This window comes from Dermacentor andersoni, chromosome 9 (assembly GCF_023375885.2).
Source record: "Dermacentor andersoni chromosome 9, qqDerAnde1_hic_scaffold, whole genome shotgun sequence".
Taxonomy (NCBI): domain Eukaryota; kingdom Metazoa; phylum Arthropoda; class Arachnida; order Ixodida; family Ixodidae; genus Dermacentor; species Dermacentor andersoni.
The window spans coordinates 52,104,186-52,127,329 of record NC_092822.1 but is presented as its reverse complement, the minus strand read 5'-3'; the positions used below and the strand labels follow the sequence as shown (position 1 = coordinate 52,127,329).

Here is a 23,144-nt window from a genome sequence, read left to right as displayed (position 1 = left end):
CAATGCGGAACAGCTGCAAGCCGCTTTCGAGACCCTATTGCCTCGCGCTTTTCCTGCCTATTCCAAGAAAACCAGTTCCTTTTCCCAAAAGTGTGCAGTATGGTGGCTTTGCCTCAACCTGCTTATATCTATGGCAATGCACCCTTTACAGGGGTACAGTGTAATTTGAATTTCTGAATATATTGGCGTTAATTATTCCCATACAGGTCAAGTTACATACTCTGCAACTAATCCTCACTTCTTGTGAGTACCACTGAAGTCGACTTCCAGACACCTTTATCTCGTTCGAGGCTTGCTTAGTCCAAGCGAACTCGCTCCATTTTCCAAAATTGTGCCGTACGGCGGCTTATCTTCAACATGTCTGTATCTACGGCGGTGCACTCTGTCTGCAAGAACATAGCGCAGCGTTGTTTAATTTTCTACTACATCGGCTATAATTACACTCATGCCGTTGATTTTACGTAATCTGCGGTAATTATCGGTTCTTGTCTCGTTGAGACCTGTTTTGATACATTTTTCGACAGGCTACGACGCTCTGGAGGCACGAAAGGGCCGATTTTTCTGCAAGGGGTTATGAGATACCCAGATCCCAGATACACCAAACCCGAGTGCGGTCCGCTGAGGCCTTGTCTTTGATACAAACAGACCTATTAGAAATATAATGCGATGGCATCACTATGTGAAATCGTCGTCAAACACAATTTGAACAATGATGATACACATCAGGCACATTATTTTAAAATTCACATGCTTTGAAAAAGAAAAGTCACTTAAGCTAGCCCATTTAAGTTGCACAAAGCAAAAATCTGCAGTACCCCGCGAAGGAGAAGCAAAAAGGCTGCGGAGGCATATGCAGGTTAATTATGATGGGCGCAATACAGTGAGGAACCAGTTGTAGCGCGTTGGCATATCGACGGGTTCAGTGAATCCAGCCTACCAGAAGACACGTGCGAAGAATATCGCTTATTTTTCGTTACGGCTGCTGGAATAGTGGAACAGATAGCCGACACGGCTACCAAGAGCTGCTGCATTGCTACCCTTTGTCGGTGACCTGCATTTGCTCATTTGCGCAAGTTCTGCATACACAACCGTCATATTGTCGTCTACGCCCAATCAGTCATGAGTGGCTTGCCGTACATGCACTTACACAACTCTCTTTCCCAGTTACCTGCATCTGCATTTCGAGACGTAGCGCCTCCTTGAGAGGCTCGCTGAGCATGAAGCTGCCCCTGGGGCCCGTGCTGCAACCCAGGCCTCCGCTGTCCTGTACGATTCGCTCCGTCTGCACAGCGAAGCAGGGGGAGAGGGGGTGGGAGTTAGGGTAAGCTATACCTTGCACATGGTGGCGCCGATGTATGTGCGCGCTCTTGCTTGTCAATTACAGCTTCAGGATAAATTTGACCAGCTTACGCTAGCAACGTACCGATATGCTACGCGTCGCGTAGTGAAACTTTGTGTTCGCTGCGGCGCTGTATTTTGGCGAAAGTGGCGAAAGCATGCACTCGGTATATGACGATTGTTGGCCTCCGAAATCTTGGTGCACACTTTTGCGTATGCTTTCTACCTTATTGTGTTGTTGTTCTTTTTTTTTTACTTAATGAGACGGATGAGACACAATATTCACGAGGCAAGCTGTTTACGAACTCAGTGTGGTTCGACTTCCCTTCGCCTTTTATACTTGTATCTTCGTGTGTGTATAGAACTGTGTGCTGTGGACTTTTGGCCCTAGGACGTTGTTTGTTTGCCTTTTATTGCTACATATATCTATTTTATATATTGTTGTATTTATTATGCGAAAAGCTGCAGCCATCGCCATTACGAGATGACTACATCTCTTTGTTTTATTTTCATTTCAATGAAATGAAGGACACGGGTCAGCACAAACATTAAGTATAACATGCTACCTAGAGTAAAACGCTAGCTGTACGCAAATTTGGAGCCATGCATGACACACAAGACGCTTGAGACATGAAGCTTCATGAGCCAGAGCAAGCACTAAGTCTGCATCAGAAAGCTTTGCGAAGCGATGTTAACATAACTTGTCATGACAAGTAAAATAGAGCAACAATGACCCTTTTCTTTGACTCCCTTCTCAGTGTCGCGTGGCGAACTTTGAGAAGCGAGTCGATGCACATTTTTTTAATTGTGCGCGTCAATATGCACGCACGTGAGCGCATCCCAATGCCTGTTAGGCTTTCACAGTCACTACAATATGCGCCAGCACTCTGGTGTCTCGGTCTGGAGGGACGCTGAGACGAACTGAACTGTAGTTTGCCATTGCTGCAGGTTACGCTAGGGTGTCACGCCGTAATATTCAAGGGTCAGATAGCTGGCGCTTAACACAGGATAAACGGGGCAACGGCGAATAAAAGTTTTCACGTGGCCTAAGAATAGTGTAACCATAGTAGATATTAATGAGGGAAATGTGGAACATAAGAAATCTGTCCCGAAAATTTATTCTGTGACTGAGCAAAAAAGGGGGTGAAGGTGCAGCATCTCCACTCTCTCCAATGGAAACGATCCGGTAGACCTCTAGTACGAGCGAGACTGCCTGCACGGCAAAGCGAAACTTTGTACGTGTGTTTTTTCTGCACGTCAGTTTCAGACTTTATCGAAGTGGAGATCGACAGACAGACGCAACAAATCATCAATATGAAATTTCTTGTGAAATGGGGGCATTAATGGTGCAGAACTTCATCAAACGTTGCAAAAGGCTATGAACAAAGATGCCTTAAAGGGAAGAACTCTGTTCAATAGTGTTCAGAGTTTTCGCAAAAACTGTGGAGACTAAGGGCGATGCATGATCAGGACGGCCCTCCAGTTCGCGTGAAGGCCAAAACATCGATCGTAAGCGTTCTTTCGCGCTCAGTAACCTGCGGCTGATTGTTAGAATGATGTCGAAAGCACTTGGCTTGAAAAAGACGTCCGTTCATTGGCTTCTCACTGAAACTTTGGAAATTCAAAAACCTTGTGCCAAGATGGTGCCGAAGCTGCGGACTTCTCACCAAAAGTTGCGACACAATCATTGTTGTATTGGTTGGAAAACATCAGACGACAGCCATGAATTCTCGCAAAGGGTCGTCATCGGTGACGAAACTTGAATTTAGGAATACAACATCGAGCTGAAGTCACAGAGCAAGAAGTGGAAAAAAAGATGAGGCTAAAAAAAAAATCACCGGAAAAACATAAAATTCTGGCCAGACTTCCTACAGACTGGCTGAAAATGGCAGCAGTGGTTAATGAAAGAACAAACGCGGAGCGCAGCGGCAGGCGAAAGCCGGCGATAGTCAAGGGAGTGCGAGAAGGAAAGCGGAAGAGGAGGGTACGGCGAAAGCGCGAGAAGTAAAGCGTAGTGCAGCACAAGACAGGCTCTATGGTGACGATGGCTACGAGATGGCGCCATAGAAGCGTGCGTCGTCTGCGAGGTCTGTCTGTGGCGGCTGCTGTGAAGCACGCGTCACCCACTCGCTGCCCCTCATTAACTCCCAATTAGCGAGGCAGTCGCGCCACACTTCGCTCCGTATGCATCGTGCTGCACGAGACAAATTGACGGCGCCAGCCACTATATCGCTAAATGAAAACACGTATAGAGATGCACTCAAATTTCGCAATTAGGGAGTATCGTAGTCGTCGGTGAATCGGTGAAATTGTTTTTGCGCGAAATTTCACCATTGTGCTGAAACTCTACTCGCGGTATTTAATTTCCGGTAACATTTCTTTCGCTGCCAGAAATGGAAACTGGCACTCCGGAAGCGGAATTTCGGATGTATGTGACGATAATGCAAAAGGTAACGGCATGGGTGCTGAAGAACAAGACAGAAGAGGACTTCCAAGGGTGCTTCCAGCAGCGGAAAAAGAGGGAGAACCAATGTATGTTGTCTAATGGCGAATGTTTTGAAGATAACGACATTGATGTATCTGAAAGTTTGTTAAATGAATTTTTTTAATGACTACACGAACGTTTGGACAGACTTCGCATATTGACGTTAGAGTTGGCTATGAATTGAACAGTATGCCGGGACATGCCACCACCACATTTCAAAGAGAATCCGCTCATCGCCATCGCCATGCAGTTGAGGAGAAATTTCCCTATCGGCGAAACCCCATACACCACACGTCCAATAATCCAAAATGAACATATTTGGACCCGACATGATAACCAACATAATCTAGTATATCACACGTGACAAGTTACATATGATTATGCGCCCATATGGGGCTACCACATAAAAGACTGCTTGTACCGATATATCATATGAGACACCATACTTAATAAAATAAACGATATGCCCTATAACTCCCAGGTGCAATATGTGAACATATAGGGATGTCATGTAAAAGTCTTTCTTCTCTCATTATCATGTGGGGCATGTCCCTTTATGGGGCATATGTATATTTATGATGCCGTTCGAGTCGAGGTGGTTCGTTTGTGAACATGGGTGTAACACACAAGGAACGGGCTTTCCCGGCGGAAAAAAAGAAGAAAAGAAAAGCCCGTTCCGGCTGGCAAGCAACAGCGCTGCGGGGGCGCAAGGCCACTCACCATTCGACGCACTGAGGGCACCCTGTGCATTCCGGACCCGGGCGGAGGCCCGAGCCTGTCGTGGCTCATGCGTCTCCGGCAGCACGAGCATCGCCACACGGCGTGCTGGGGGTCTCGCGAGTACGACGCGCAGTCGTCGCACACCAGCTGCTTGCAGTCGTCGCACGTGTGGCACGGCTCGCCCGCCTGGATGCCCTTGCGACAGATGCGGCACGGCTTCGACGGAGGCGGCGGAGGAGGGGTCGCCGCCGCGGGCGCGGCGGGGTTGTTGGCCCCGGCCGCGGCGATCGGCACTCCAGCGCCGATCTTGACCGACGCGACGCCCGGGAACACCTTGTCGCAGGTCTTGTCCGGCGTCGACGTGGCCGTCGACGTCGGTTGCGAGGTGGGCGGCGTGAGCGGGGGCGTCTGGGATTTCCTGCGTGACAGAGGTCGCGTCAGAGGAGAAGTTAGCGACGCAGAGAAATGGTGGCGGCTGTTGGGTTGCAGGGTTGGAATTGTTGGTTCGCCATACTGCATGAATTAATTAAGCGAAGTGCAAACGGCACCAGCACACAAGAGTCACGCGGGCACACGCAGAAAGGAGTGCTGTATGTCCGTTCGTGCCACTCCTGTGTCCTGTTGTCGTTCGTCCTACGCTTGACCGCTGTAGCTTTCATTTGATTGAAAGATGACTCGACGCCTATTTGGGGAAGTTGGTGACGGGACCAAAAATAGAGCTAAGTATGACTCGCCCTGAAAGCCTCACATGCCAAGTAAGTAAAGTGTCTAACGTGAGGGCCAGAGCCTGACCCAGTCCTCGAAAGACGTGACTGTTTCGGGCCGGTGACAGGTGCTGTGTGAGAAGAACCAGTGCTAACGGCGTTCTAGGGCTGGGATCTGGAGCAGACAGCCTGCAACAGACATCTGGAAGAAATGCGTGCTGGAGGTGCTTGGTCACTTACTTGACAAGCGTCTCGAACTCGTCTTCTTTCTGCCAGACCCTGGCGAGGATGGAACGCTCCTCGGGCGTCAAGTGGCCGAGGTCGGCGCGTGACGCCCGCGGACTTAGGCCGGCCACGGTGGCGCGAAACTTGCTGCCCAGCCGCATGCCGTCCTCGTCCGAGCCGCTCTTCACCATCTGCGCATACGCGGGTCAAGGGCTGTGACGTCACGTGTGGGAAAGGCGGAATTGTCGTGGCCGTCGGTATGGAGGCATTTTTCAAGGCAGAGCAGCGAATTGAAATTAGCATTCAAGGGGGAGACACAAAGTCGGCTAACACTCACTATTAAAGTAAAATCAGAAAATGAGAAATAAAGATATGAGATATCGGAAAAATACCTTGACAGTTTCACCTGAAGACGAAGCATTGAATGCTGTAGCAAAATTTAGCGTTTCACTCGAGTTGCTTACGCGTTGTTCTAACAATGCGCGGAAGCAACATGGCGAGACGCAGCATTCGAGGCAACTGCTGCGGAGCAGGAGGAACATCGCCCGGGCAGATACCAGGCACCTCAATATGCCCACGACGTATCGCACCTACGTCACGGCGGTCCCAAGCCCACTACACATAGCGCCTCGAACGAGAAGTTCATTTACTTGATTCACATCAAACTTTTTCACTTGCCAAAGTGTAAGGCATCAGAAGTACTGGATCACAAAGCAATGAAAGCACTTCAACGCTTCTTTGAAGATGCTTTCATATACGACGAATATCTGTTTACTGCATCGTGTGTAATAATGTCTCATTCGTACAACTGAAAGTTGTGTTCTCCAGACGCCCGCGGAATAAGTTGCAACAGGAACTCTTCGAGAGAGACTTTCACTTACGTTACATGTTCTTCTGTTAAGTGTTTTACTAATGCAACAAATTATACCCTTTTTCTTCTTTTTATTCTATATTAACAAGCAAGTGAAACAGTGTAGCCGTCGCCAACAAACGGTGACAAGAATTCTTGTATTCAGGTTCATCTCAATAGAAGCTGTGCAGATCCAAACCACATGTTGGAATATGGAAAGCGAAGTTTTAATGAAACGGTTGAATAAATGTCATGCAACTCACTAAATTATGCACAGCGTTTGACACCACCGCTATTACCTGCCTGCAAGTGAAGACTGCAAGACGCGGGGACCTCCACCGCGTGACCCACGTGACTGCGCGTTATACACTGTCTCCAGCATTGGCGTTTCTTTTTTTCTACGACAGTGAATCCAGGGTCGGCGAGCCGACTAGAGCGGGCTGATCCTGGAGATAGTGCAATACTAAACTGCGTTTTACTCGCCGAAAGACTTACCAGGCGCGTTCGCGCCGTCGTGCTGTCCTGGTATTCACGGCGCATGCGCGAAAGGTTGCTTTAATATATGAATTATGCTCTCGATGACCTACGTTTGTTGCAGTGAGAACATTTAGGCATCATTTGTTTCTATTACTGAGTAATTGCGTAGAAAACAAGGCCATCAGTTAGGACACCTACAGTAGTAGTGAAGGTGGTATTGAAGATGATGGTGTTCTGCGTGTGAGCAATTCAGCTAGACCGTAGCACCCATTTCCGCTCAAGCAAAGTTGGAACCGTTCGCAAAGAGAGCTTCGCTTCAGAGGAAACGACTGGTTGGCAAATCAGTCTGGTTGCTAATCTGTGCCAGCGTGAAGTCGGAAAAGAAAGAGACGACAAGAGGCAGACTGGAGTGGGCTTGTGTGTTTGTCTCCGGTTACTTAAGACACTCACCTTCTTGACGAAGGACATAACGTTGTTGGAAATCATGTTGAGATCGTCTAGACGCGTGGGCGTCATGGGACTCGGCTCATGCTGGTGTCGCTGGCTTCAGACCTGCCCGCTGCTCCCGTGGCCACTCGTCTCCTGCGCAAGAGCCGATAGCAGCGCTACCGTTCTCAAATATTCCTGCGCCCGAGCCACTCTGGCGCCGCGCGCGCCCAGATTAGATAAGACGCAGGCGCCAAGCATGCAGGCGCAACACTCTGTTCTATATACCCACGCTGCGGCGTTGTGTATACAGGAACAAATAAGGCTTAGCAACGTGCGCCGCCTTTATTGACAGGAAATTCCACGACACAGTAACCTTTGCGACATGAGAAAAAAAGGAAAATGGAGCCTAATGTACCGTGGCTAACAGCGGCTGCGTTTAAGCCTCCCAGTCGTTGAGGTGTAGCCCGTTTTTCACGCTTTTGCTTCACCGCGCTGATAACGACCGTAACAAGGCGTTCCGGGTATTAGCTGAAAATACATTCAAGGGATACAGAGAAGAAGGCGGGAGATGTTTAAGTTAGAGGAGCGAAACGTTTCTACGTTACGCTTAGTCAAGCGTCACCTTACGTTAAACGCGTCATTATAATCGAATCGATCAAACCTATAGAATAAGAGTTCAGTATTTCTAACTTGGGGAAGTAGGTGACATTTCGTGTCAGAATGATTGGGCACTTGAATGGCTGAAAAAGAAACAAGTGGCCAATACTGTGTTATGCGAAAAGAAGGCAGTGTATTCCGGAGGGTCAAATTTGCTAAGAGATTTTATACTTTGAGTACTTGGCACATTCTCCATTTCGTTTGTGTGTACGCGAGAACGCGAGAACATTCTGCGCCGGCCCCTAACCTGTTCCAGTCAGTTGTCGCCACTTCAGGCTTAGCATATTCGAGGCTCTTAAATCTGGACAGGACCAAGCGCTGGACCAGTTGGCGAATGAATAAAGGGAAAATGAGACATCCACCCAACCGTAGCTAAGTGCTACAAAGGAAACCCATACAGGTTCCTCGAAAGAATAGCTTCGCAGTTGAAGAAATTCGACTTCACCTGCCATCTGCTAGCCACCTGGTTAGCTCAAATGGTAAAGCGGCTGCCCCGGAAAGGCGGTGGTCCCGGGTTGGAGTCCCGGACCAGGACGAATTTTTCTTCAACTGCGAAGCTTTTCTTTCAAGGAACCTGTATGGGTTTCCTTTGTAGCGCTTCGCTACCCTTGGGTGGATGTCTCATCCTCCCTTTATTGATTACTTCTCTCCACCTTGCGGGTTTCGGCACAACTATTACGTCAGTTGTTGAATGGTCAGCGAAGACGGAAACAAGGAAATATAGACGCATGCGCACAAGGTAAGAAACACACAGGGCGGAATCTGGATGTTGGACAAAAGAAAAACTGACTTACGAGACAAAGTGACGCATTTGGGCTGGTTGGTTCACGATTACGAGCAGTAAAACAGCGCTAAACAATAAGACGAGGAGAGGGACACAGTGTCGCTCTCCTCGTTTTGTTGTTTAATGCTGTTTTACTGCTCGTTGCGAGACAACATGCATTTGTCTGGCAACAATGTATGGAGAGTGCCGCCAATTCTCGCATAGGGAGCGACGTGCGCCACAAACAAACGGTTTTCGATGAAGAAGCCGAACGCTCCGAGAATCACGCATGGCTGCTTCCATTCATTCGCGCAAGTATTAGGTTAATTTCTTCACTACCAAATGTATCACTTGCTCTAATCGAGGTGGGATGGTTCCTCATTTGGCTCGAAGCCCTCACATGGAGACTATTTGTGGATATGGACGCATTTTTACAATTGCGATAGCAATTATACAGGCGCTAGAAGCGCGTTCGCGCCGTCGTGCTGTCCTGGTATTCACGGCGCACGCGCGGCGCGCGTGGAGGTTTGAAAGGTCACCAGAGGCGTGCACTACGTCTGGCTGAAAAAAAAAAAAACTACGATGACAAGTGGACACATCATCACGCACCACTTAATCGGCTCTGCCGGAGCCAGGGCAGCGTTCTCGATTCCGCTGCTGGCACGAATGTTGTGTTCACACTCATGAGCGTTTCTGCTCAGAAGCTGTGTGCATACACCATATGCACCGTGGTGCCCGCACCTGGTTCGAGTGGAACGGACGCTTAACGTCAAGGTAAAACTATTATAGTTAGCCCTTTCAACGAGCGCTGACAGAATTTCAAGCAAAAGTGTCAACTTTCTGCAAAGCCAGCTGGTGTAGGTTTCTTGTCACAAGTCCACAATCTTTAACACCAAGACGGAAAAAAAGAATGCATATGTCGTGAATGTTCTCAACGCACAAGCAGACACACACGAGCGCAATCAAAAGCGTCTTTGTGGCGGTAAAAAGTAAATCCGGTTATAAAGGTTTAGTTTCGTCACGAACTGTCTACAGCTTTAAATATAGATAAACGAAAAAAAAATGTGTGCGTGCTTCGAATAGATTTTTCTCAGTCGGCATTCCCTGGAACATTCCGAAATTGCGACAGCCCCGTTCCTCGAAGGCTCGTAGTATATGAAATCGACAAGCGCGACGAACGCGACTGTAACTTCGCAGTAGCATCAGTCGAAGCAAGGGACGGTTGCGACACTTAGCGGTAGATGACGCTGAGATGACGGGCGGGCAGATCAGAACAACCCTCGGAGCTATTCTATAGGTACCGCTCTTCTGCCTGGGTTCGATGGGGAACAATAAACAGTGTTCTCAGTGCCGCGAGCGACGCGTTATTCAAGTTTTGGGTACACAGTTCGTCGTAGGCAAGAGAAAGTTGGCGCGGATACGGAATTGTGCTTGCAGCAAGAGATGCCAGACGATACCGGGGTCTGGACAAGATGGCGCGGTGGCACAGCGCGCAATAGAGGTATGAGACAGACGAAAAGAAAGCGCAGACGTACGGGCAGATGAAATAGGGAAATATAGGCGGTGCGCCCTTTGCGTGGTAGGAATAGAAAGTCTGAGGCAACGAAGCACTTGCTGCCCCGAAAGCTCGACGCAAAGCGGCTATGACGGAAGAACTGGAATTTCTTTCCGTGCTTTCCCGAGAAGTGCAATAATGAAACTAGCGGTGCCGGAGTTGGTCTTTCCTTCTTTGTTTTTTCGAGACGACGAGAGCGAGGAGACTCGAGGCCATTACGCAATCAGAACCAACGCATATCTGCAAGAGACTGCTGTGTTTGCGTAGCCTAAAGTGCCTTCGGCAAAAATTTGTGCCTGTATTATCCCACACACACACACACACACAAAATAATCCAATACATCCCGAAGGAATGATTTTCCAAGGCCCACGTCTCACTTGCACAACCGCCTTGTATTTCCCGAGGCCTGCCATGGCATGCACGTGTTCTTCAACGCTTGCGCGCGAGCTTCATTTTTTTTTTCTGTAGCGCGTCTTCTCAGAAAGTGGGCGCGTTTTTTCGCCCATTTAGCTTTCTCCAAAGGCTCTCGAGCACATACGCCATACGCTTTTGACATGCCCTGTGTTTGACAACTCGCGTTGCGATCTTCCTAATTTGTGAAAGGCCGAATACTTCGCGGGCGACGATCTGAGTTATGTGTGGCATTGAGCTGTTGCAATAATTAGACACCACAGTGTGTCCTTCGACGTGAACCAGCGAGAAATGCGTGGACACGTGACCTCGCGCCCATCTGCGCCACGTGCTCCCCACCTTGCCAAAGCGTCGTCTGCTAAGTTTCGAACACATACACGAGAGCCAGAGCATATGTCTGGATATAGTTTTTTTTACTGAAGTACCACATAATTGCGGAAAGGAATTTCCGTTGCCTGTGATGGAGGGTATTGCGTCATTAACCTTCGCTTCATTCAGGACACTGACCTGGCTGATTGTCAAATTAACCTTCTCACATATGAGTGCACCGTTCATGCCGGGCGATTGCCGACGCTCCTTCAGGACGATCAACCCACCGCAATGACAACATGCATAATTATCATAGGTATCATGTGATAAGCGCTCGCCGTGAGACCTAAACTCACGAAGTTGCGCCTAATGTACTACTTCTAGTGTTTCAAATGTACTGGAACACTTATGGACGGTAAGACGGAAGGATCACTCAATACACAGGTGAAGTGGTCTTTGGGTATGCCCAGGTAAAGTTTAGAGTGCGCGGAATAATTACGGTGTTTGCAATGAATCAATTATGCAAGCGCTCAAGCGAGCCATACACGTGAATCCTGTGAATGGGGGGCAATCGGAGAGCTTGAAGTTAGCTTGGGTAATACATTATCGAACGTGGGTTCGCTACGAGCGTGCTACAACACGGGATTACGATGTAGCTTAGTCGAATAGGTGGCCTCCAAATCCTCGCCCCAGTGGTGGCGCCCTCTAGATAAATAGCCACAGATCTTGAAGGCTATATGCTTTTGCTCGCTGCATGCGGCGGAAGTGGGAACCGGAAACGTCTCACAGACATTGAGTTTTGGATGCTACGTGCTTTAATCGCCTTTGCTGTCCGTACTACAGTTTACGTTCACTGTGCCGGTGACTGCTTTACATCTCTGTTTTAAGAACGAAAATTTGGCTTTCCGCCTTTGCAGGGCGGCACTCTACTGTAAGCACCTCTGGAGGGGTAAACGTTTTCTAACACGTTTCCTAGCAACTCTCTCACAGCACTACCGTCTCCCCGATCACTCACACTTTCACCCTGCCGCAAGCGGCACTACTTCCTCTCTATCCTCTTCAAACTTGATTTTTTTAAAACCGCGCACAAAAATACTACACGGCAAGCCTGAGAAAAAAAAAAAAAAACTGCCTACGACCTCATTTTCCCGTGCAACCTTTACACGGCTGCAGAATTGGCGTCCGGTCAGCAAGAGAAAGTAGCATAACAATGCGAAATTCATGCTAATCGTACACGCATATAAAACGTCGCGGAAGAGAGGTGCCCATTTGACCCGTGTGAGATTCGACTGCTGCTATACCTTGGCACGCAGAGGTACCGTTGACGAAACATTGGTGGTGGACCGACCTGCGCCTCCATGAACAATATGAACGGAAACACTAAAATTTGCAATTCAAGAGGCTGTGGCAGCTCAACCCCTATACGGTGGTCACAAAACTCGTCCACGAGACTGACTTGGTGTGCAGTATAAATGCTGCATCGAGCGTAACCACATCTCAGTTTTGTGAATTTCATATTCGCCAATTTTGAGCGGTTCTCTGCCTTGAAATGAACTTGCTTTTCCTTCTCGTTATTCTCGCGACTTGCGACCAAACATGTCAAAATGAGTCAATTGTAGTTTGATTGTCTGCAGCCCGTATAGGCGCCGGCGGGCTCTTTTATGTTGCGGAGGAGTAACCGCACAGCCATCAGCTACCGAAGTACAGTTGAAACTCAATTTAACCAAGTGATGACCAGGCTAGAATTATTTCGTTAAATCGCGAAGTTCGTAAAATCGAGGAAAAAAATTTCAGTCCTTCGAAATCTAAAATTTTATCTTAGCGACACGCAAAGGCTACCGCGGCACTGAATTTGCCGCTAATCCAGCCATATGTCGCATAAACCATGAAATAACGAAAGCAGCCACCGCCTCCACCACCGATGAGGTGTTGAGTCTGCAGTTCTGTGCGTGGGCGCGGCGTGCAGCCTTGTGAAAATAAAGCTACGGATGTGACCATGGTACCTAGATGTCTTAACGCGATAGTTTAGAGCGCACGCTTGGAAAAGAACGCGTCTGTGTCAAAATTAGAAAGCAATCGCCGCTATTTTTTACTCACTTATTTCAGGAAAAACATCATTAAATCGAGTTTGGCCAAGTTTGTTTCGTTAATTCGGGTTGATGATAACATCGAACCCTATGGGTACCGGCCAGGGAATGTAAATTTCTTCGTTATATCGGGAACCTCGTAAAGTCGGGTTTCGTTGAATCGGGAACTTCGTAAAATCGCGTTTCGTTGGATCGTGTTCTTACTGTAATTTATACAGATTATTCAAAACAATACGCAACGAACAAGAAGAGGCACGTTTTGCAAGCGGACGCGTCGAAATAACGGTGCCCAACTGCTGTCCTGTCCTCGAATCGCTCGTGTGTCGCATCTCGTATTTTCATTGTCGCCTTTTTCGCCGCCGACACAATGCGACACACCCAGCTCCGCTCGCTGGCACTAATCTATCCGCTGCCCGCATTAGGCAAATGGCAAAAAGAAAAGCCGGCACGCTAGCTGGAAACGGACAGTGCGACAAAGAGACGGCGGCACATCCTTAGTTCCAGACGACGAAAGGAAACCGCCATTACGGAGACGGAGACAGACGGAGTGCAGGCAGCGAGGTTAACCAGAAGAGAGTACGTATCTCGGAGGCTGCGAGGGCAAGGCAGACGGCCGGCAGGATAAGAGAAGGCCATCACAGAGTACACAATCATGTTTCCCGTCCGGCGTTTAAATTACGGCTCTCTCCACCCCTCCCCTATCCCCTCCTAGTACCTACGTGTCACCCCCTTACACCGTGTCATCGGCGTCGTCGGTGTCGTCGCAGCCCCCTCGGCAGCCCGCGAGCCTTTGTTCTTCGTGCACCTCACCGTTGCGAGCGAGAACAGTGCTTTGTTTTCCCACCTTCGTTTCCTTTCTCATCTTTTCTGCCCTTTCTCATTCCCCCCGTTAGAGGGTAACCAATCAGACATTTGCTCTACTTAACCTCCCCCTCTTTCCTTTCCCAGTTTCCCATCACACACTCTCTCTCTCATTCTCTCTCATTCTCTCTCTCTCTTCGGCTCGCCATTAGCGCGTCTCTGTCCTCGTCGGCCCGCTTGTGCACTTCAAGGGACGTGTGCCTGACCGGTTCCTTTTTTATTTCATTCTCTTTTTCTTCTTTTCTTTCTTCTTCTTCTCTTTTTTTTTTTTTTTTTTTTTTGCTCGGGCGGCGCTACACGGTGCGGTGCGACCGACGTCGACCGAACTGCGGTAATTGTGTTACAAGCGCTCTGCTTTTTGCGCTCCTCTCCCTACTCTTCATATTAGTTGTTCTGCGAATCCATTCTTTTGCAGTCTACTCAGAACCAGCCCACCCCGCGGCAGTTCCTCGCATGTGCTGTCGGATCAATAATGGCCAATATAAGTATATAAGTCTCCCCGCTGCCTTGGCGTTGAACCGCAGATCCTGCCGTTCAGCCATTAGAACACCTCCCCCACCCCTTCCCAATACCCTGTCTTCTCTTAACTCCCTCTTTTACACTCACTGTAGCGCCGTCGCCACCTTTGATCTCGAAGCGGTGTGTAGTATTATTTTACGATAGTCGCCGTCGTCGTATACTGTGAAGTCACGTCCTCTGGAATCGGCTCCCTAAAACGGATGGATGGATGGATGGATGGATGGATGGATGGATGGATGGATGGGATGAATGAATGAATGAATGAATGAATGAATGAATGAATGAATGGATGGATGGATGGATGGATGGATGGATGGACGGACGGACGGACGGACGGACGGACGGACGAACGAACGGACGGACGGACGGACGGACGAACGGACGGACGGGAGTGAAAACAGGAAGGTGAGATAGCCCAGCGAAACAGAATATTAGATATGTGGTAATTTCGGCCTGCACAAGTGGTGCAGAGGCTAGTTACATAGTGTAAGAGAAGGCCCGACCGTTAAGGATGATGTCGAAGTTTTTTTGTTTTTTTTTTTTGGCTAGGCGCCCGAAACATGTAAACACGTGAAATTTGGACGTAGAAGATACATAGATATCATGTTGATCATGTTGATCACGTTGCGCGGTAGTGTGAACCTCGAACTGACGTTCACGCGCGAGGTACTTTTCAGCTTAGCCAAGTGCGCATGGTAAAATCATTTCTCTAGCCTTATATTTTGGTATTGCTGAAATTAAGTTATGATGCATACGTTGATAAAGAAATTTCCCATCAGTGTTTAAATTCTCCACCATTGTCAAAAATAATGCAAGAGTACATCATCAAAAACTAGAAAAAAGTTCGACAACTATGAAGGTTGTGCCGTATACGGTTCGGAAAGGATGCCTTATGCAATAGGTCAGGGTCAACAGTCAATAGTACTTACATGCCAAGGCAAACCAAGTCTTGACACAGATAGCAAGGTTTAGTGAAGCGCTTCAACTCCTGGGATAGTGTTCTAACTCGGTGCTGCCAACCCTTCGAAAATTTCACAAAATCTAGGGATGTTAGGTCTTGTTCGCGAAAAACATTTTATATCTAGCGAAAACTTGTGAAGGAAAGAAAAACTGTTGCACTGCGAAAACTTGCACTGCCACATCATTTAAACTTAAGCGCAGCGAGTCCACTAGCCAAACTTATAAAAACGAGTTTGGCAATAAATTTAAACTATCCTCTCGGGGTCTATCTACATAACAAACAAGTTTATCTCTACGAGAAGTACATTGGCAGATGGAACAAACTGTGTCCTAAAAAAACCAACTAGGAAAATCTAGGTAAGTTCTTTATCGTATATAGGGGAAACTGGCTTCAGAGGTTTGAAGCCCTGTTCAAACTATACGCGGCACGGAAGGCAACTCCTGCTTAGAATCACTCTATGTACAAGCCATATACCTACTCCTGCTGCGCAGGAGGAACAGTGCCTTGGCAGCTACCAGGCGTCTCACAATGCTCGCGTGATGAGGAACGCCGCCAGGGGGCGTTGCTGGCGCTGCACCTCGATGGTGCACGATACCAACGGGAAACCGTCGGCGTTAGTGAGCGCCAAGTGAAATAGTAGATCACGTTAGATCGACGCTTACTCCCCGTTCTACTCAGACCAGTGAATACAAACAGCAGCCTAGCAGGGACGTTTTAGTATGATTAGATAGGAGCCACATATGCATCGGAGGAGCGATGGAAAGGACAAACATAAAGTCGAGTACAATAAAGTGACCTTGTTTTATCAAAAAAAGAAACATGGACGCTGCGGGACGCTCTAGGCTCGCGCGGGGAGGGCTAGGTATTCCAGACACGAGCGAGTGCGTTTACCTGTAAAAACGACGAAGTCAAGGGGAGGCACCGTCAAATTGGGTTGCTGGAGGTTGCTGGAGCACCGCAACTTAGCGTTGAGCGAGGTTTTTTCGGATGAAAAAAGAAAATTGTCCTACTCCGTAATTGGATTGTTGAGCAAGAAATACGTTCCTCACAAATTCGTAAGAAATTTTCGCTTAAACCGACTCTCACAGTGCATGGGATCTAAACGATATACTGAGTATTCCTGCGAAGACTGCCAAAAAAAATTTAAGGATGAGTCCTTGAGATGAGTAAAGAAGTCCTTGAGATGGATTACTGAAACGGGCTGAAGTTATTAGCGCGAGAATTTGAAATACATTGTTGAAGAATTACTAAAATGATATAATAAATTTTCTAACTAATTACATTGCTGCACATATTGCAATTTACAAATTCTTGCCGCTGGGTTCGCGTGACGGATCCACTCAAAACGAATTCTCAAGATGACACCAGTTATGAGTTACTGATTCCCGAACTTTGCCAAGAAGTACACAGGTGGTCCAGTTAAGGTTGTACTTTTATTTCATGAAACGTGCGTTTTGTTACAAAACAAGTAAGTTGAAAGGCAGTGCTTTTTTACGGCAAGTTTGATTGCGCATATCTCGAAAACGGTGTGGCCTCGAAATTCTTTCCAAGCGCACTCGCCTTATAGTGACTCGCGTTGTCAAACTCGGCACCGAAACGCCATAGCCGGTGGACTTTCATGGCGGGTAGAACGGGCCACGTTTATGCGCATCCGGAATCAATCGTCATCTCCGGCTATAACATTCTGCAGTATGTTTCTCCTTCTGTTGTCTTCATAGCCCGGAACACTAGGGCCCTATGTTACGTTCTTTTTTGTGTCTGTATACAAACCGTCTCCCCAGGTTGTGATTAAATAACGTCCTAATTCATGCCTTGAACAGCAGGACGTGTTTGGTTCGTCGACAAACTTTGTCTGTGCCCGCCTGTGATATTAGTCGTGTAATGTGTCCTTCACCTCGTTCCTCCCATTATCATCCCCCATTGTGACCCTTTTTCTTCCCCTCTTCCCTTACGTAGAGTAGCAGGCCAGATGCTCCGTTATCCGGCCGACCTCTCTACATTTTCCAATCATTAAAATACTTCTTCTTTGTCTGTGCGCTGCGAGCGACAAAGGAGACACAGTGCTCCAGAGACCCACGGGACTCAATGAGATCCTGTAACTGTCTATCGGAATGTGTGCGTGTATTCGTCAGTAATAATTCGAACTGCGGCACAAGGCGAAATCTTAAAATGTAAAGGAATAATGAGAATACAACCAGCGCCCCGCTTTGTTTCCCTTCCTTCTCGGTTTCACGTTTTGTTGCTCGGTCATTGCATTAGTGCCAAAACTATCAAATGTAAACGCTATTGATTTCTTCCTCTGTTGGGGCGTGTGCGCCATGTAATTTTCCACTTAGTTTCGCAACCTGGAGATAGCTTGTGAAGGCTGCTGACAGACAAGCCTATTTAAGCTTTCATGCAAAAAAAAAAAAAAAAAGAAGCTCTGCAGTCACCGTTATCACCTCAACTTTGCCCGAGTTTTGCGCGGAGTACGTGGTCCCGACGTTAGAACGACTTCGCCAGTTTTCTTTTTCTTTTATTGTGCATAATTTCTCTCTTTCCCCGAGTGAAACGACAAATAGAAGTCAGTACGGATTCTGGCGATATGGCAGTTACGACATAAAAAAAAAAACGGGGCCATCTTATTAAGCCAAATAAACGACCAGGATCTGATGTAATCCTGCAGTACATCTTTGCGCCGACGCCCCAGCTTAAAACAAGACAGGGTATGTGTCATGCTATGCGGGCGAACCGAAGACCACGCAGAGTTGTTCATGCGTTTTCGTAATCTCTGCATTGAACATTTCGTGCGTCTCGCTGATTCAGCGGCTTCAGCGTTCCCTCTCTGGTTGCATCGATTTTCGTCCGCAGTATTTGCGTTGCGATAACAGCGGATTTCAAGAACGAAAGAACAGACGAATAAGAAGAAGAAAGAGAGAGCGATCGAGCAAGAAAATTGTACGCTGAGACACCTGTGCACGTTAAAGGACGGAAACCTATACATCGCCTTCCACTGCTGTGTCTTCTGTAGTGGGAGCGTGCGCTTGAGTTCGAGATGGAGGAATCGGCCCTGCGCGTCCTTCTTTTTGTATTATTATTATTATTATTATTATTATTATTATTATTATTATTATTATTATTATTATTATTATTGTTATTATTATTATTCCTAGGCATGCTAAATGAGTGGTTGATTCATTGTTATTATTATTACCGTGTAAACATCCATACAAGCATACAAGCGGGCTAGCAACTACTTCTTAGAAGGGATATCACACCGCACGCCACGTACGAGCATCACAAACCAGAGTCTGTAGTCCTGCGGTTGAGAATTCCAGCTCAGACATGTGAGCCTTATATCGAGTTCAAGCACGGCCTTTCGGGAAACAAGAAATCGAAAAGTGCAGTTCGAGCAGGAATTAAGTTGCTGGAACTTCCGTCGCACAGCGTCAGCCGTGAAAATTTGGGGCCTTCCAGCAGCAAGGACTCAAGTGTTTCGCTGTATAGTTTCCCTCGAATCGCGCACGAAGGGCTCGGTGCACGTCATTGCCGGTGAAGCCGATGTGCCGCATTTACGCACCCGGTGCGTGACTTGAGCAACGTAGGCCTGCTGCGGCGTGTTCGAGCATGGCCCCGAGATTAGGTAAGCACGTCCGGTGAATCCAGCACGGGAGGTGCACCGCACCGATGTGGTGTGCGATCATATTTGGTGGTTAATATAGGGATAATCAGACATCCACCCGACAAATTCGACTTCGCCCTGCCGTCTGCTAGCAACGTGGTTAGCTGAGATGGTAGAGCGGCTGCCCCGGAAAGGCGGTGGTCCCGGGTTCGAGTCCCGGGCCAGGACGAATGTTTCTTCAACTGCTTGGCTTTTCTTTCGAGGAACCCGTATGGGTTTCCTCTGTAGCAATTGCTACGAACGGGTGGATGTCTGATTATCCCTATGTTAATTATCCCTCTCCACCCTGCGGGTTTCCGCAGAACTATTACGTCATATTTGGTGGTAGTCATTTCGGCTGTGAAATGGCTTTCGTATGCCCGATAACCTTCTGCGTAGGCCCGCCTGGCAATATGTTGTCGCTGTTCACGTGTTGATGCTCAATCGAGTTTCAAGGCCATCCAGGCATTACTGAACTTTTTAAAAATTGCGGGCCTGGATTGCAGACTTTGAGCATGCCAAATTGCTTGCCATATGTTCTACATCTTCCTTCTATCGTCATCGTCACCCATCATGCACCTCTTTCTTCCCTCTTTCTTTCCTCTTTCTTTCCCTCTTCCCCTTCCCCCAATGCCGAGTAGCTGGCTAGAGGAATATACCTAAGGCCGACCTCTCAGCATTTCATATCATTAAACTTCTCTCTCTCTCTCCCTCTCTCTGTTCACGTGTCTCGTCCTGTACGGCTTCGTTTCGCCATTTGGTAACGGATTCACCCATAAAGTGAGCGAAGCATTTAGCGCTTCGGCATAACGACTTAATAGCGCCAACCCACCGGCGTAGCCCAGTGGCTTCGGTGTCGCGTTGGTGAGCTCGAGCTCACGTGTTTGATCCAGGCCGCGGCGACCGCATTCCGACGGGGGCGAAATGTCGATACGCTCGTGCATGTGAAAATTAATCCGGGGTAACCGCTTACCCCTCTCGTCCCCCCCTTCCCACTATGGTGTGCCTCAGAATCTCAGAATCAGGTTTTAGTTTTGGCACGTAAAACCCCAGAACTTAATTTATTTTGTTAAAGATTGACGGCGCGTTCGAGAAAACACGCCGTTTTGCAGGGGGTAGCATGCGATGACATCATTTTCTTTTTGTTGCCTGTTCATGTTTAATGATAATCAGAACCAACTCGCTGGTTATGTGCTTGGGAGTACTTATTTAAGCCAGGTCTTAAAAAAAAAGAAAGGAAAGGAAAGTTGAGCTAGATTGCGCTACGTTCTGGCTTCATACGATCAGCGACCAACCGTGCAACCCTCTTGTCGAGCTCGTAGCAGCAGAACGTCTTAATGAGAAGCGAACAAGATTCTTTTATTTGTACAGTTTAAGGGCCGCGCAGTCTCGCAGGGGCGCATCGCGGACGTAACGCTGCTAGCAGGTTAGCGCAGTCGAGCATCGTCCAGCGCGGGAAAAGTTGTGCCAGAGTTGAGACCTGTTTTCAAGCGAAGAAGCCGACTTTAAACGAGGCGTCTCTTAAGACGGATTTGAAGATTGCTGCAACTGGCCAGCGCGGCGAAAGTTCTGTACAACACTAGCTACCTGTTCTGTCACCGCAGGTTTCACGAGCAGAGGTGCGTTCCGTACACTGAGTTTGGTTTGCGGTGACTGTCGGCGAGAAGCAGTTTGTCATCGCAAGCTACGCACGCTTCAACCCCTGTCTCGGCGTTCAAGAGAAACCCCGACAAAGTAGGGCGTAGCCGTTTCGCGATAATTAATGGCACTCGACCACGTTGTTTCCGTGGCGTCGTCCGTCTGCGAAGCAGCTCCATCTTATTGGGAACACAGTTTGGTACAGCGACAACTTGCGAGAAAAAAAAAGGTAACGAAAAAAAGGAACAACTCATTACGCTCAGAGGACTTTGAAAAATGGGAATACAGTGTTGTTTATGTATTTGGGAGCATGAGGAAACTTCCAGTTCTAAACTTCGTACAGACCATCGTAAGTCAGTAATGTGCACATCACTCAATAACTTCCTCACTCACTCTAGGTCACCTGCACATAATAATAATAATAATAATAATAATAATAATAATAATAATAATAATAATAATAATAATAATAATAATAATAATAATAATAATAATAATAATAATAATAGTAATTGCACAAAGTTACAATGAAACAATGTACAAGTAAGGCCTCCCAAAGCCACATAGGGCTCTAGTGGTAGTGCCTGGCAGGCAGAACTGCGAATTAAGGATGCCGCCCACCTTAGACGACTCCACCGTGAGCTCATTTTACAAATAAAGTTTATTCCTCCTCCTCCTCCTAGAACCGAGAGTGAAGCACTGAGAAGGAGGGAGTAATTTTCTGAGGCTCCTATTAAATGAGAGGTTTTGTGCATGAGAACCTCTTATTTCTTACATTTTTATTTTGTTTTAGTGTGCAAAACTCCCTTACTCACTTACTATTCAGTGACTGAATCGCCCACTCTTATTTAACCGCCTTTACTCCTAAAGGACTCACTCACTCTTTCCCGCCAATGGCTCCCTCGCTCACTCATTTCCTCTCACTCATCTGTGACTTACTGCCTCTCTATCACATTTGCTCGCTGGCTTGTTCAAATTCACTCGATCGCTTTCGGTCATTCATTTGCTAAATCACTTTCACTCACTCACTCACTCACTCACTCACTCACTCACTCACTCACTCACTCACTCACTCACTCACTCACTCACTCACTCACTCACTCACTCACTCACTCACTCACTCACTCACTCACTCACTCACTCACTCACTCACTCACTCACTCACTCACTCAATCAATCAATCAATCAATCAATCAATCAATCAATCAATCAATCAATCAATCAATCAATCAATCAATCAATCAATCACCTTCATTGACTCTTGGTCGCAGGTGAACATAGCACTACCTGCACTCGCTGCAGAAGCTCTGCCACAATAAACATTAAAGTGCAGTGGTGCACCCTTTACAGGAATGCAATAGTGGACGCAGAAGAGCGATTTGTTGCTCGTTAGAAAAGCATTTACACACACTTTATAACATGGTTTAGTTAACCAATCTTAACCAAAATAATGCTATTTGAACTTTTACGCATACGTGACGTGCGTTGAGGCAAATTTTGGATACATTTTACTGTTTCACTTGGTAAGTTAAAAAAACTGGACTTCCTCGTTACTGCATCAGAAACAAGACCTTTAAACCTTCTTAGCCTTCAAGAAGTAATCTTTAATGAAATTACCAGGCTTGGCACTGTGGATCCTTGCAATATGTAAACATCCGTCACAGAACGAACAAAAGAAAAACCGCGAAAGCAGACCCTTTATTGCGCATCTAACTCTAAGCTAGCAGATGGGCAATACCTAAGCCACGACACTATACAGTTATGGAGATCTCAGACTGCGTGCAAATCACGATCTTCTGACTTTCTTGACTTCAGTGTACAAAAGAAATACTCGCGTGGTGTTTTTACTACGTCACCTGTTTCAGGCGAAAAACAGTTAACTCGTATCTGGTTTCTGTTAGTATTAAATAACCTTTTAGCCATGTGTCCTTTCAGTACAGGCCTTTTATAGTTCTTGATGCGGAAGGGTCAAATGGTCTGTTGAGCGAAGAAGCCGGAGCCTGTCGTCTGGAGCAGCGACGCCACGTCAGCAGCGCGCCTCGACAGAGCATCGCGGGCGAAAGGGAGCACCTGCTGCACGTTATCGCGCCAGGCGTTGCGTGAGGGGAGAGGGCATCGCCGCGACGCTACGCAACCCTCGCTCTCGCTATCGGAAGCCTGTGTTATCCGCGAGTTTCTTGACCACGCAAGCTCTCGTCTGCGTTTTAAGAGCGCCTCGATAAGGCCAAGTCAAAACGCTTCAAACCTCTCAACGCGCTCGCTTGCCTGGGAGAAGTTCGTAGCTCGAAGGACCGCTCAGCGGCGTTCAAGTGGACATTAATGCTTTCGCTTTCACAACTCGTAAGAAGTGCTTAGTTGTCGCCGAATTTTTCTCTCTCTCTATTTAGAGAACACCCGATGCACACCATGTACTGGTGACTACAGTTTTCCTTTTTTTGTAACGGCGGGAGGGGGTGAGAATCGAGGCACCGTCAGCAAGACAAGAAAATGCCTTTCATATTAGCCTCAGCAGGT

The 23,144-nt window shown here is 47.5% G+C and overlaps 1 protein-coding gene and 1 long non-coding RNA gene across 4 annotated transcripts in view; one reads left to right on the top strand and one right to left on the bottom strand.

Annotated features, from left to right (window-relative positions):
- Positions 1 to 23,144, bottom strand: part of Fife (regulating synaptic membrane exocytosis protein fife) — a 209,729-nt gene that overhangs the window by 40,723 nt on the left and 145,862 nt on the right. For 2 of the 3 annotated variants that reach the window (XM_055069086.2, XM_050175868.3), the window contains exons 2-5: positions 7,250 to 7,381; positions 5,488 to 5,663; positions 4,544 to 4,961; positions 1,169 to 1,282 (exon numbers count right to left, since the gene is read on the bottom strand). In XM_055069086.2, coding sequence (XP_054925061.1) covers positions 1,169 to 1,282; positions 4,544 to 4,961; positions 5,488 to 5,663; positions 7,250 to 7,315 — 774 coding nt within the window. In that variant the 5' untranslated portion in view covers positions 7,316 to 7,381. Of the gene's footprint in view, positions 1 to 1,168; positions 1,283 to 4,543; positions 4,962 to 5,487; positions 5,664 to 7,249; positions 7,603 to 23,144 lie in introns of those variants that run through there. The other variant, XM_072284197.1, reaches the window with a different exon arrangement.
- LOC140213086 (uncharacterized) overlaps positions 1 to 23,144 on the top strand; it is a 151,337-nt gene that overhangs the window by 74,054 nt on the left and 54,139 nt on the right. The window lies entirely within an intron of this gene.